Raw genomic sequence first — 14,086 nt, 5'->3', positions numbered from 1 at the left:
TCCGGCTGCTGGAGACACTGTCTAAATATCTTAGATTATATTTACTGTGCAATGCATTAAACAATCCTGAATCACTCCCAGGGGAATCTTCCAGTTCTCTCTCTGTGCAGTTGTGCTCTCCAGCAACTCCTGGGCTGCAGCCAGGTGTTACTCAGAGAAAGCTCTGATTTGAAGCCCCCAAAAATCTTGCCTAAAGAAGAACCACAGGATGGATGTAGTTTGTTGTTGGTATTTTTCAGATAATGCTTTCCAGACTGGATTTACAATTGACTGTATTTTCCATTAGGCTGTATGGCTGCAACTGCTTCCTCTCTAATTGCAGGTATTTCAATGTGTGGTTTCTCCTCATTTTGTCAGAGTAAAGCACTGGCATGCTTGATCTTGCCAGCACAGAGCAGGGCAGGAAAGGGGACTGAGACTGAGATGATCAGGGATCTTCTGAGTAGGAGGGAAGGAAAAAGAGCCTGAGGTGCTAACCGGGGTCCTTGTTTCTAGTTATTGTAAAGGTCAGAAAAGAGTCCAGCATGCATTAAAACCTCCTCTGGAGAGCACCATGTGATGGAGGTCTTGAAGCCCTTCACTGGCATCCCCTGCCAGCCAGCTCTGTAGCAGAAGTCCTGCGTTAGCACAGGTGCTTCACACCCACCGCTGGTGTTTCATGGCAACTCCCAGTGTTTCTTACTTCCACGTGTGTGTCTATGCTGTGTAGAAGGTGTTTTCTCTGCACTCGGGTGTGGGAGGTGAGGGGCTCACAGCTCTGTTTTCATGTACTACTCGCTTGTTACTGTTTTCTAGGCATCTGCTTGGATGCCTGGAGGGGAGGAGACACAGCTCTGGTTTGGGTATGCAGCCAGTTTCCAGTGCATCTGCCAATCCCAACCAAGGACAAGTTGGGTCTTATGCCAATAAAAATAGATGCTACACTTGATCCCAGCCTGAAGGCACTGCTGTGGAGGCAGGATGTTTGACTAAAGTTAGTGGGATTGACTTTGTTCAGCTGTTCCTATTGTACAGTATAATCCAGCAGTGACCTGGGGCGTGGGGTCGGGATTGCAATGAGCACCTGCTGTTTCAAGGTGCAGGATGGCCTGTTCTGGCAAATCCAGAAGTGAGGGGTAGAGCAGGGGAACAGAGAAAGTGTGTCTCCACTTTAAGGTTGAAATCTTCTTCTTCCTGCAAGGTTCAGGAACTTTGGCTGAGTTTATTCAAGACTCATATCTAAAGGCTTGGTTTGCTTTGAAGATTTCAAACCTTCCATTCCCAAGTCAGGCTCCTTTTAAAGCCTTGGTTCTCTTTAAAGGCTAATGTGCACATGCCATTCCTTGACATTTTTAGCATAGTATAAGAAACATAAAGAAACAGATATCATCCATGTGGAGGCAGTGGGAAGTTTTGTGTCTTTTATCTCAATTTCTCTTTCTTCTAGCAGTCTGTTCAAATAAGTGGGAAGACAAGGGCAAGATAGCACATCAGGCTTTTGCTCCAAAAAAGGTACACTTTTTAAAAAGTTGGATTTTTAAAAAGTTGGTATGCAAGAAAATAGATTGGGCATTCCATTTAATATAAAATAAAAATGCTCAGCTATTCTTGTATGCTGTTCGCCAGTCTTCAGTAATAAGTGATCTACACAGCAGTTATTGTTCTGTGACATTTGGAAAAGTTATGGAACAGCAAAGGAAAAAGAAAGAACTGATTCATAAAACAGATACTCTGTAAAATGTCCTTGGCTTTTAAAAAAAGGTGTGGAAAACGTAATTCAGAAACAATATAGTGATACTGTGGAATGCATTTCTCCACTCCTTTTTTTTGGTGCTTTGTCTGTATCTGTAGAATGCTGTCAGTGAGCATTTGGGTGTCTCATGGAAGGATGGAAAAGAGAGCAAGGGTCCTGAGCCACCCAGCATGGCCCCAGGAGCCAGGAAGCCCTTAACCCACACCCAAGCAGGTCCAGTCTTGCTGCAGCTCCAGTGATGGTCAACAGTAGGTTGATGGCTTAGAGCTGGCCAGAGCAGGTTTGGCTCATGGTGTGGTGCAGTGCTGGCACTAATGGCATCTGCCAACAGAGCCCTGTGCCTGTGATAAACTGGAGGGACTGGGTCTGTCAGTGCTTGCCTGCAGAAATCATGTTGCTTGCCCACACCTCCCTTTGCTTTTAACTTGAGCTTTTAGCACCCTCAGCTCCTGAGGGTTAGGCATGGAGCATGGGGGGCTCCATTAGCAAACACCTCTAAAGTTTTTGGTGACTTGAGTCATCTTACTGTGTTATTCCCCCTGCTTGGGTGCTCAGTGCCATCCTCTGCTTTTGGCAGTCCAGCCTGAAGTCTGCTCCTGCTTGGATGCATACCCAGAGCATGGTCATTTTTCATGTTTCTCTTTCCAAGAAATTAAAGTGCTTGGAAGCCTGTGGATTAAGCAGGGAGGGAAAGATGGGTGTGAGCTTTGAACTTTGCTGTTTGCTTTCTTTAACCTTGCTGGGGTGGCAGAGGTAGATGTTTCCCTTTTCTTCTCTTGCTGTTGTTATACAGACACTTAATGCAGTCTGAAATCAGCCACTGCCAGGAAGAGTAGTTTTTCCCTCCTTCCTTAGACATTCCTTCCTGTAGAAGGAGCTGCTTGGTGAAGAATTTGTATGGCTAAAAATAACATTTTATAATTTTCAGTGAGATAAATCCCCCTGTCAAGCTCACCACAAGCTGCACAGACCCTGATACTGATAGGGAGGAGCTGTTCCTGCCTCACCTTCTAATATGTCACAGCCTTCAGTATTTGCTAGATTCAAGTGACTGTGCAATCTAGTTTGAGCTATTTCACCATGAAATAAAGAGGACACAGACATCCTCTGTTTAAGCAGGCAAGGATGCATATGTGAAAGATAATGTGAAGTCATTTAGGTATTTAAAACAGATCCAAAGCTGTGGAGGGAGCCCTACCATTTTTGCCCTTTTCCTACATAAAGTGTGAATTAAATGTGCTTTCTTATATATGTCTTGTCACATGTTTTTCTCTGTCCTGGGGGCTTCATGTTTGCATTAGACCAATGCATTTTGTCATAACATGACTGGCTGGTGACAGACAGATCTGTCCTGAACAGCTAGATCCATTTAATAACACCTATTTTTCATGTGTACAGTCTGCCAGCAAATAACCCCTTTAAAAATACTAGGGATTGGAAAAGATCTTTTGGGTAACATGCATGACCAAAATCACACATGTGCACATGAACAAAATCAGAGGCGGGGTTGAGTGGAGATGGGATTGGGGATGCAGAGGTTATGGAGTAAAAGCAGCAAGCAAAGAAGATCTGTGGCTGGGAAGCTCTCTCAAGGTGTGTCTCTGGGGTAAATTTCCCTTCATTTCTTCCCCATCCTGGATAACTCACAGTGCTTCTAAAGCACAGGTTGTTTTTTTGTTTCTGCAGACAACCCCTGCATGATGTGAGTGAAGACACAGTGCCAGTTCTTCTTATGTGTTGTACATTTTATGTGACTATAAAAATAAAAATTTATGCTCCTTGCTGCTTACCGTCTACATTTTTTCCTCTCATGTCTGCTCTGAGCAGTCATAAAAAGGTTACTTGTGCTGTAGCAGGGATTTAAGATCAAGGATTTTATTAGCTTGCAGGAAGGCTCTTCCTTCCCGTCTGCATTCAAACCAGATAATTTCTCTTCTGTTAGCAGCTGGATCAAACCCTGAAAACCAATGGAAGAAGCTTCCTTTGACCTAAATGGTGCAAGGCCAAGCTTTTAGGCTCCTGTTTTGTGTGTCAAAGACTATTACTGTCACAGGAAGCACAAGCAGCCGTAGCTTTCCTGCATAGTAACAGAAGATTGTGCTTCTAAAAATTACTCTACAGAGTGTTTTTGCAGAGCCGCCTCCCCAGGGTTCTCCATCTGTTTTCATATGGAGATTAATAACAAATTGTTTGGCTAATAAACTACTCCTTGCTATCTCTGAAATATGACTATTTGTGCTGGTTTGGGCAAATTTGGAAATATATCCTCTTGAGAGAAGGCAGGTTACAACCACCCCTCCCCCCACCAGGTTCGGGGAAAAAATGAATTTTCCTCGAAGGAAAGTGAATGAGGTAAAAACTATTTATTTAACAAACACACAGAGAAAGGATAATAGTGCTAAATAATAAAATCCCTTGCTCTGCTGAGAGAAACCTGGGAAAATTTCAGAGTCCTTCCGTAGATCTCTCTCTCCCTCCTTGGAGCTGGGACAGGGTGGTGGACCCACCTCCAGGGCCAAGGCCTCGGTGGAAAGTCCTCCCAATGTATTCTGATGTTGAAACCATCCAGCAGAGAAGAAGGGAAAAATCGGAGTCCCAGGAAAACAAAGTTCAACTCTCCGGAGGAAAAGGAGCTGAAAAACTGGCCGAAAGCTGGCTGGAAAAAAAAAGCAAGCCGGGTGCTTCCTTTTCCTTCCCTCCCATGGACAGTTCTTAGATTCCTATCTGCCCCTGTGCTCCCACATGGGAGACATCACCAGTATGAGATACACAGCAATTGTTAATGATTCAGCTCCACAGCAAGGCTTTTAAGGGGTGAAGATTTTGGGGTGTGGCTGAAGGAACTGGTGCTGTGGACAGCTGTGTAGTGCTGAGGGCTGGCCTTATTCTTAGAAGTTGTAAAGAAAAGGAAGAGAGAAAAATTAAGCTCTGTGTACACTACTGTGATTTCTGCAAGAGCCCATTTCTTGTTTGCAACTACAGAGAAAATATTCCCAGGAAAAATGGGACTGAGGCTTGAACTTGTTCAGCTCAGCAGCATTGCTGTGGGATATGGGGCTGATGGTGGTATTTTGATGTGCTGTGTTCAGAAGTTCTGGACCAGCTGGCAGGGGGTATTCCAGCTGCTTCACTGGAAAACAGATGAGAGAAAAATAAACATGTACTGTGAGAACAGGCATAAGATCAGGAGGGATCTTTGTGATGTTCAATCTAACTGCTCCCTAGCGTAAACCAGAGGACTTCCCCTCTTCTGGTCAACTACAGGTGACCAAAATTCTGCCAAGATAGCCAGTCCAGATTTGGAAGTTTCCAGTGACAGCATGTCACCCAGTGATGTATACCAAGGGACACCTACCCACTTTGTTGCAACACCTACCTAATGTCTGCCCTGTATTTCTGTTTTATCTTGCTGCATCCTCCTCTGCTGGATCACAAGGATCTCCTTCATGCTTTTGGTTTTGATGTAGACAGACATATCAGATTTTACCTTCTTGTGCCTTAAACAGAATAATCTGGGCTCCTTCACTTCCTTAGCCCAAGGGCTTTGACTCAGCCACAGCAACCGTGCTTCTTAGTGGCTTGTACCCCACTGCCCAGTCCCTCTCCTTTTGTCAGCAGGAGAAGAAACTGAGCTGCAACTCTCAGATTACCCTGCTGTGGAGGTGTTTCTCATCCTGGTGGTAACTCACAGTGGCAGTAGCTGCAGTATTGGGAACATCAGACATAGCAAAGTAACTCAGAGATCATAGGCATCTTCTGGTCATTAATCAGCATTCTGCCAGACTGATGAGCACAAGAACAGGACACAGATTGCCAGTGCCTATCTGTGAGAGATTCAAAAAGGACATCACCTTGCTCCTTGCATAGTCAAGGCTGACATAGTCCTTTGTGCTGTGGCCACTGAGAACTGACATTAGCTTATCATCTACTGTGAATTTAAGCAAGGCCACAGCTGGATCAACTTTAAGAAAAAAAAAGCCCAACTACAAATCTTTGCTTGTAGCTTTGTGTTATTTTTAAATGTTATGTGCAAGTCACCCCCTTCTCAAGTCAGTAGGGACTGAACATGGAACGAAAGCCAGGAACTTTGGGAGTCTAATCAACTTCTGTGTCTCCAGATTTTTAGTAGATTATTCCAGAAGTTATGCTTTTGGTTTCTCTGTTTCCAGGCCTGTTTTCCTCACTTTTGGAAGCAGAATATCACTTTTGTCTCAGGGGCTCATTAGGCTCAATCAGGTAATTTCAGGGTTTTATAGATGCAAAACATGAAATTTTACAGCTGATTTTCAGAGAAAAATGTTAAAGCCTATCGTACCTCCTGAATGAATTTACTCCAAAGAGTGAGTTTATTCCATAGCATAAATTCATTTCATTTACCCCTAAAGGCATTTTTAAAAAGAAACAACGAACAAAAGCTTCCATGAATTTCTGTTTTCCAGTATGTCTGCTAATTTAGGCATACATTTTTTATGGCAGGTGAGATGGCAGCCTAAACAGACTCTTCCCAGCCACGCTGCAAAGCTAAACAAAATATTCTCTGCCTATTCATTTAGAAGTGGTCTGGCTTATGGGGCATGCTGAATCTTGAGGGTTTTTAAAGTCCATTTCATGTGTTTTCTGATCACCAGGGAAGATTTATTTTCTATAGTGCACAAAAATAATCTGAATTGTTGAATTCTTCAAGGCTTCGTAGAGCCAGCTGGGCAGTGTCTTAGGTGTTAAAGTGATACAATTAAAAGTTTGTGTGGGTGTGGTGTGTGTGAGTGTATGAGGCATAAATAGTTGATCTAAAGTTCTGCACAAAATTTCAAAACAGACCAGCAAAATCTTAGATCTGTGGGAAGACCAGGACCATACTGCCAAATTTTAAAATGCTCAACTTTTTTCTATCATCCATTCGTGTAAAACCATTTCCCCAGCATTGTGTGGGCTATAAACTGTGATACCTGTGTTTCTTAGTTTCCTGTTAGAGGAAAGACTTGGTTACTAGGTAGCAGCTTAATTATTGGTCAGATGCATTCTTTTAAATACAAATGTTCATGTAAATGTTCAACAGAGCTCTTCAGAGTTGTTAAAATGTTATTCATTGTATTCAGATTTGTACCTAAATGCTTCATGAATACCCGGCACAGTCAGTTTCTTAAATGTTATGAAATCTGAGAACCAATAACCCTTCTTCCGTATTCACGGAGCAGGATTTGTCTGCCTCGTTGCATGTTTAATTATGTGGTTTTTACTTAGGCAGCTTTCCAGTAGATGACAGTTTCACTTGATATTGCTGTTAACTTTGCTTGAATGCGGAGCAAAAAATCGAGTCCTTCTATTTGTTACAAAGATTTGTGAAGAGTTGTGTTGTTTTCTCTCCGCAGTCAGAAGAATTTGCTGTGGTTCCCAATTCCCTCTCCAGCAAAGTCATCTTAATAACAATTTTGCTATAAATCCACTGTATATACCGTATTTTTAAAGTATGGCAACACTGCATATTGCTAAATTGTTAAGGCTTGAAATATCACTCATTTTGACATAATTTGATTAATTTTTGTAATATTCTTGCAAAGGGGAGTTAATCATTAGACTTTCAAAATGAGAAAGGCTGGCACCAATATAGCTGTTGTAATGCTGGACAAGCACAGTGTTCCTGTTGCAGTTGTAGGCCAGTCCCTTAAATCGGTCAACTTCTTTTTCATCTATGGTTTCAGTCCTTTATTCTGATGCATTTGGGCCAAAACTATTGTCTTTTGATTGTTTCCAGCATTGTAGAGGAATGTTAAATTCATCCAGTAAGCTGGCCAGGTTTAATCCTTTTTTATAAATGTTAATACTCTTTCCAGTAGCTTTGGTTTGTTACAGTGAAAACTGCACCCTAAGAATGAGGATAGATTAGACACCACAAAACATGTATCCATGTAAGAGAACTGGTGTTCAGGACAGTAATAGGGATCTTCAGATGACATTTAAACCAGTTGGAAGTAAACCTTTTTAGGAAAATTCTGCCAATCTTTTCTGTTTGGTAAGAAAAAGGCACTTTTTCAGCCTTCTCTCTCCTTTTAGGCTGGGAATGGAGTGCATAGTTTGGATACCAGCAGTGGGACATCTTACCAGAACAAAGCATCCTTGGACCATTGTCTAATCAATGACTTCTAAGTGCAGGATTGGTGCTGTTGGATTGGAAACAGGTGCTACAAGATGCCAGGTGAGGTGACTGAGAGCAGCAGCGGGATGGAGACTGTGCAGAAGGACAGCAAGTCTGGAGGCCAGAGCCCTCGCTGTGGCACAATGAGAAGGGCTGTGGCAACCACTGTCACCTTTGATGGGGAAGCCACTATGGACCGGAGGAAAAAGAAGAAGAAAGAGTCCCGCCCCGAGTCAATAATAGTGTATCGGTCTGAGAATGACAATAAGGTGGAAGAAGAACAGGTGGATGAAGAAGGAGCGGAGAGGAGCTCTGAGGAAGGCTCCAAGTTCCTGGGTCAGTCTATGACAGATGGTATGTATTCCTGAGAACACTCCATAAGCTTTTTTGATGCCATCATGCTCTAAGGTCAAATGGAAGTGACTGTGGGACCAACCCTCTCCAAGACTGCAGGCAAGGAGAGCTTGAGTTCATACATGAAAATGCTCTGAAACAGAGAGCATTACAGGCTGATTTGGGATGTCTCCTGCAGTTCTTTGCGAAGTTTGGTTGTTGCTACAGTCTTAGTTTTAAATGTATGTGCTGGCTGGGGTTGATGTGCTGGTTGCAATGCTATGCATGCATTAAGCCAATGATGTCATTCTAAGCCATGTTCAAGCCACTGTCCATGCCTGAACAACTGCCTGTTAAGTGAAAGGATGGAAGCAGATGGAGTTAGTGGCTCTACCTGTGATAGGGAATTTAACTCATTATCTAGGATTTGCTGTTGCCTTCTGTTTGCATACAATCAGCATGGCTTCATCTTGAAGGGGGATTATTTGGCAAGGTCATCATGGGGCATCTTGGAGTCACTTTCACTTCCGCTATCTGTCCTGGGTACCCTTGCAGGGAAGAAGTGTGAAAGGCAGGTCTTGTGGCTAAATACTCTTGAGAGTCAGCAGTGCAGGCTGAGAGGGGCTTAAATGTGAATGCATACTCCTGGTCCATCATATACACTAGATTCCCCCATGATCCCAAACCCTATCCTCATTACTTACCTGCTGCCTTCCACTTTTGTGGAGCACTCCAAGCTGCTCAGCCTCTTTTTAAGAGTTCTGAAGACCTCCTTCTAAGCTAGTCAGAATTAAGACCAGGAGGAAATACACTGTAGCCCCATGGCGGGGTTTTTGGCCAGTACCACTGCATGAACCTCCTATACCAATGTCACTTGAAAGCTAAGGCAGTCCCGTCATAACTTTAACACATATACCAGTACTGTCTGGTTTCGTGCCGCTACTGATCTCTTCAAATGCAAATATAAATTTATGACAGTTTGTTAAGCTTTTCTAAACTTCAAAAATCAATTTGGATTGAGATACAGTGCAAATGTAAAGTGAAATATTAGCTATTCAGGTGTAATTCCATGTGTGAATGTGCTTATTCCAAAACAAGAGTCTCAGTGGTATTTATCTAATTAATCCCAAGTGTTCATGCTGTTCAGGAATAAATCCATGAAGGAAACAGAGAAAATAGGCATACCATTTTCAATTGAGTTACTCTCTGTCATCTCATTCTCAAATACCCTTGGAGCACTTTCCTTTCACATATTGGCTCTAGTGCAGATGCTGGAGTCTTCTCCGTTGTGATTTCTATCATCTGGAATTCTTGTCTTTTTCCTCATTAGCTCTTTTTCCATTTTCTTCTGTGATAATTTTCTTCATACTGCATTGCTTCTTGTCTTCCATCTTTTTAAATTTAATTTTAATTGTAACTCCATATGCACTATCTAATTGTCTTTGGGGTCTTTGAGGATTTTCACAAAATGCTTTGTACAGAGAATAAATCTGATGTGGATGCGTTTATCTGTGTTGTAGGTGTCTGGAGCATGCCTTTAGACAGTCGATATGTCACCTTGACTGGAACAATCACCAGGGGAAAGAAGAAGGGTCAGATGGTGGATATCCACGTCACACTAACGGATAAAGAGCTGCAGGAACTGGCTAAGTCAAAGGAACCTTCTAAAGAGGATGTACCTGAGAAGAAGAAGAAATGTGATGTTGGGTTGGACAGAGGACCCCACATCGTCCTCTGGACTATCATCTGCCTCCCCATCATTTTTGTAGTGTCCTTCGTGGTTTCATTCTACTATGGAACCATTACATGGTACAACATCTTCTTGGTGTACAATGAAGAGAGGACCTTCTGGCACAAAATCACGTTTTGTCCCTTTTTGATTATCTTCTACCCAATTATAATTATGGTTGTTTCTTTCTCCCTAGGCCTGTATTCAGCTGTAGCCCAGGTAGCATGGTCCTTTGGGTACTGGTGGCACGCTGTCAGGGATATGGAGAAGGGATTCTGTGGCTGGCTCTGCAGCAAGCTGGGCTTGGAAGATTGTTCTCCATACAGCATTGTCGAGCTGCTTGATTCTGACAATATCTCAGGTAGTCTCTCTGGCAAGAGCTCTGCACAGGGGGTTGAGACCTCAGCAGTCTGAGCCTTTGTCCTGGATGACTATTTTGGTCGTATGCGAGTGTTTTCACCTAGAAAATAACACACTGATTTTTTTTTCTAAATATACATATATATTTAAACACAAACTTAATGAAAATATTGGGCTGAGAGTCCTCTTTAAATGTCACAGAATGCAAGAATGCTACCTTCACATGCTCTGGGTTGGGACGTGCATGGCTTTCCAAGGATTTGTCATGTGTTTTAACTAATTACAGCTTCTGGGAATGGTAAGAAAATCCAGGTCTGCAGGGCTCTGGCTGTTTGTGGACTGGCAGAGATATAGTATGAAAAGTCCACTTCTGTCAAAGTAGACTTTACTTTTCAGAACTAGGACATAGCAGTGACCTATGACACAGTGAAAAGAAGTCTCTGCTTGGGAGATGAACTTTAAGAGACAGGAACCTATTCAGAGGTGAAGGTTAAATTGCAAAATGTGTGATGTTCCTGCAGTTTTCCTAGAAGGGGTCCTTTCCTAGTCCTTCCAACAAGAGCAGCTAACTTAGGCAGGCTGACTGCTTAGACACTGTCAGAGTCCAGTGTCACAGACCACTGGAGTAGTGGGAGAGGACAGCATAGCTGCCAACAAAGGCGTGTGAGTTCTACGCTGACCTGAAACACCCCCACCACATGCTGGAAGAGCAGGGCTTGCTTTGTAATGCGGTGTGTGGGGACCTGATGGGGGTGTCACCAAGAGCCCTCAAGTGGCTGCAGGTGCTCAGATAGGTGCTTGGAACACACCTGCAGTGGATCTCTTGATATGTGCACTGCTAGGGAGGAATGAGCTACAGGAGTCATACGCAGTGTGCAGTGCAAATAGTTGCATTACAGGGAGGAAACACCTGCTCTAAGGAGGTGCCTGCCCCTAAGGAAGGGGCAATCCATTTACATCTCACTGCAATGCAGGTGTGTCCTGCAGCACCTGGATTTAGGGAGGTGGAGTTGAAGGTTCTTGGGATGGGAAGGTCTCTGAAACAAGTCACAAGTTGCTTTTATGGGAGAGCTGTTGGACCTCCCCTTTCAGAATGAGGGAGTCCAGGAGTTCATGTCTATCTATGCCTCAGCTCTGGAAATCTGTGTCACCTTCCCTGCCTCATCTCTCTTCCTGGTTAGTTATATGGAAAAGCAATGGATCATACATCCTCCTCCCCTCGTGTCTCATTTTCATAATCGGTTTCCCTCCTTTCTGGATTTTTCATGGCATCATAGTGGACTCCCTGACCAGGCTGAGGTGGCCACCATAGGCTGGAGAAATTTTAGTTATCTCTTAAAAAAATGACTAGCAGAAAAGTTATTTTTTCTCAATCAACTTTTGGCCTGAGAAGGAGATGAGCAAAATAAAAGAGAGGTATAGCAGATTCTAATGGGGGCTGAGTTACACATCTGACACATGGTTAATTTTCTCTGTGCTCCAGTTCAGCTGGTGCTGCTGCAAAGTCTATCTGAGCCCCAAGCCAGAGGAGCCCACCATTTGCATGCGTGTAGGTAGGTAAGTTGTGGTGTGCAGTCTGTCAGCTGCACAGTCACTCCTGTCTGTGTAGGTGTCTCACTTCCCCAGCTTCCCTATTGGGGGGAACTGCTCTAGTTTTAGAATGGTAGAAAGAAGCATTCAGAAGCTGGATTTCACAGAAACTAATGCTTTATATTGCATTTTAAGGTTGAGCTCAAGACTACACTGACTGTCCTGGTTAGAACATCTGGGAACTGGTGATGTATAAACAAGTCCATCTGATCCTCTAGCCCTGACACTGAGAAATAATTAGTTCCTGCTGCATCCTTGGTGCCTGGGAGGTCAAAGGAGCCTCTTAGCATTGGCTGAAGGCTTAACAGTGAATAATGCACAAGCAAATATCAAGAGCAGTCTTGGCCCCACACTTAACTGAGAAAGTAGAGGTGCTCCCTGGGTACAGGTACAGCCAGGCTGTGTTTGTTGCTTCCTTCTTTCTGTTTTAACTGATGAAGTCTTTCAAGGCAATTACCAACTTCTAGGAAAAAAAAAATAGATCCCAACATGTGAGACAATGTCAGGTAGTTTAGTGGGATTCAAAGAGACTGACATATGCCTGGGACTGGTTCAAGCAGTGAAATGCTTTTCACAAGGCTGTTCCAATCGGGCATGCTGATATGCCTCTGAATTAATGGAGATGCTGAGGATAAGCCATGCCAGTGCTGGCAGTCTGTAGTGACCCACTGCAGCCACTCTGCTTAATAGTACTCCACATGGAAATTGCAGGCTCCCACATGGCTGGAGGGTGGGAATGAGTGATGCTTAACAAGCATTAAGGAAAAGGAAGGTCCGCTGGCAAGTGTTCTCACGCTTTGCCTAAAGGGACACTGCTGGCATGAAAGGGGTGGATTGTGTGTCTTGGCCCCAAGATGCAGCAAACAAATTTGGGGAAAGGATGGCTGGCAAGTGTGCATTGCTGCAGAGGAAGAAAACCCAATTCAGCTGTCACTGCCAAACAGCAGCTGTTCAAGGCTAGACGAAAGGCTGGGGTCAGTAGCACAAAGAGCCTTCAGCTTACGGAGGGCTTGAATGATAAATACTAGCTCATTACAGAATACATCCATGTGAAATGTCTGCTGAGCTGCAGGATTTGCTTTCAGGATTGCTAACAGCCCGCTGGAGTGGAGACAAAACCAAATCTGTGCCTCTTACTGCTACGTAGGTACAAAGGAGCATCAGAGGAGTCATAGTTCCCTCCCTCTGCAGTGGCAGCTGTGCTTCTGGGTTTGGAGGTCATGTTTTGGGGGATATACTGGGACAATCCATCATGTGTTTTCTACTTCTTTACACTTAACTAAGCTTGCCTTGGCTCCTGCTAAATTCAAGGCATTCTGTCATTGATTTTGGTGGGGGCTATTTTAAGCTTGGGGTTAGTTCTGGTGCTATTTGTAAATGTTTAATTCAGACTTTTCTCTAGACAACTCTAGATAGCTTTCTCTCTTTCCCATTATCCTCTGTAGCAGTTTGCCTGTTGCAAAATATATAATCATTATCAATTGTTGTAATAGAAAAAAAGCACAAGTTTTTGTCTTGTTCTACCCCACTTTCAGAAACTTACAAGTAATTTCTGCTTATGTGCCACTGTCAACCTGCAGAGAATTACAGTAATTCTGATTGAGTGTGTTTCTGGCTGCTCTAGTCTGGATGTTTTTTTTTAAGTAAAGATACTGTGTGTTTGCTGATTGTTATTTTTAATTGCATTCCCTTTTCCCATCCTTGCTGGCCTGGGTGGAGAATAAAGACATATGTGGCTTTACAGGAGTGTTGCTCTCATGCTTCTGTTTGACTTTGTGTTAAAATCTGTGCTGTGGGATGGACACAGTCATTCTATGCTGATAATTATATTTGAAGATCCACTTTAAAGTGTGTCTGAAGTGGGTCTAAGTTCTACCCCTTGTTAATCAGTGTGTATCCAGAATTGTCATGTATCTCTGGGTCCTGGGTTCTTTGTTTTTACTTCATAACTCACAAATGAATTTTGTGATTGGTTTAATTTCACTGGTTGGGTGTCTGTTTAGCTTTAGTCACAAGGATCTATAGGAGGGGACACACTTCCATACCAAAACAAGAAGTACTTTTAACTCCACAAACATGGTTTTCGTGTCTGTGACTTGGAGCTGCTATTTACAGCTGTGCTGGGAAGACTTCTTACAGCCCCTGGGTACTTCAGGCATGTCTCTGATAAGTCAAAGGAGAATCCACCACTACAGTTCTTCAAGGTGTC

At 43.3% G+C, this 14,086-nt stretch overlaps 1 protein-coding gene across 1 annotated transcript in view; it reads left to right on the top strand.

Moving 5' to 3' along the window:
• Nucleotides 1-13,623, top strand: part of TMEM169 (transmembrane protein 169) — a 17,269-nt gene extending 3,646 nt beyond the window's left edge. Inside the window, exons 2-3 of the mRNA XM_008644834.2 lie at nucleotides 7,784-8,219; nucleotides 9,719-13,623. Of these exons, the coding sequence (XP_008643056.1) occupies nucleotides 7,919-8,219; nucleotides 9,719-10,341 (924 nt within the window). The 5' untranslated portion in view covers nucleotides 7,784-7,918 and the 3' untranslated portion in view covers nucleotides 10,342-13,623. The remainder of the gene's footprint in view (nucleotides 1-7,783; nucleotides 8,220-9,718) is intronic.
• The last annotated feature ends 463 nt before the right edge of the window (nucleotides 13,624-14,086 follow it).

Source organism: Corvus brachyrhynchos, unplaced genomic scaffold (assembly GCF_000691975.1).
Source record: "Corvus brachyrhynchos isolate BGI_N302 unplaced genomic scaffold, ASM69197v1 scaffold452, whole genome shotgun sequence".
NCBI lineage: Eukaryota > Metazoa > Chordata > Aves > Passeriformes > Corvidae > Corvus > Corvus brachyrhynchos.
This window is presented reverse-complemented; position numbering and strand designations above follow the sequence as displayed.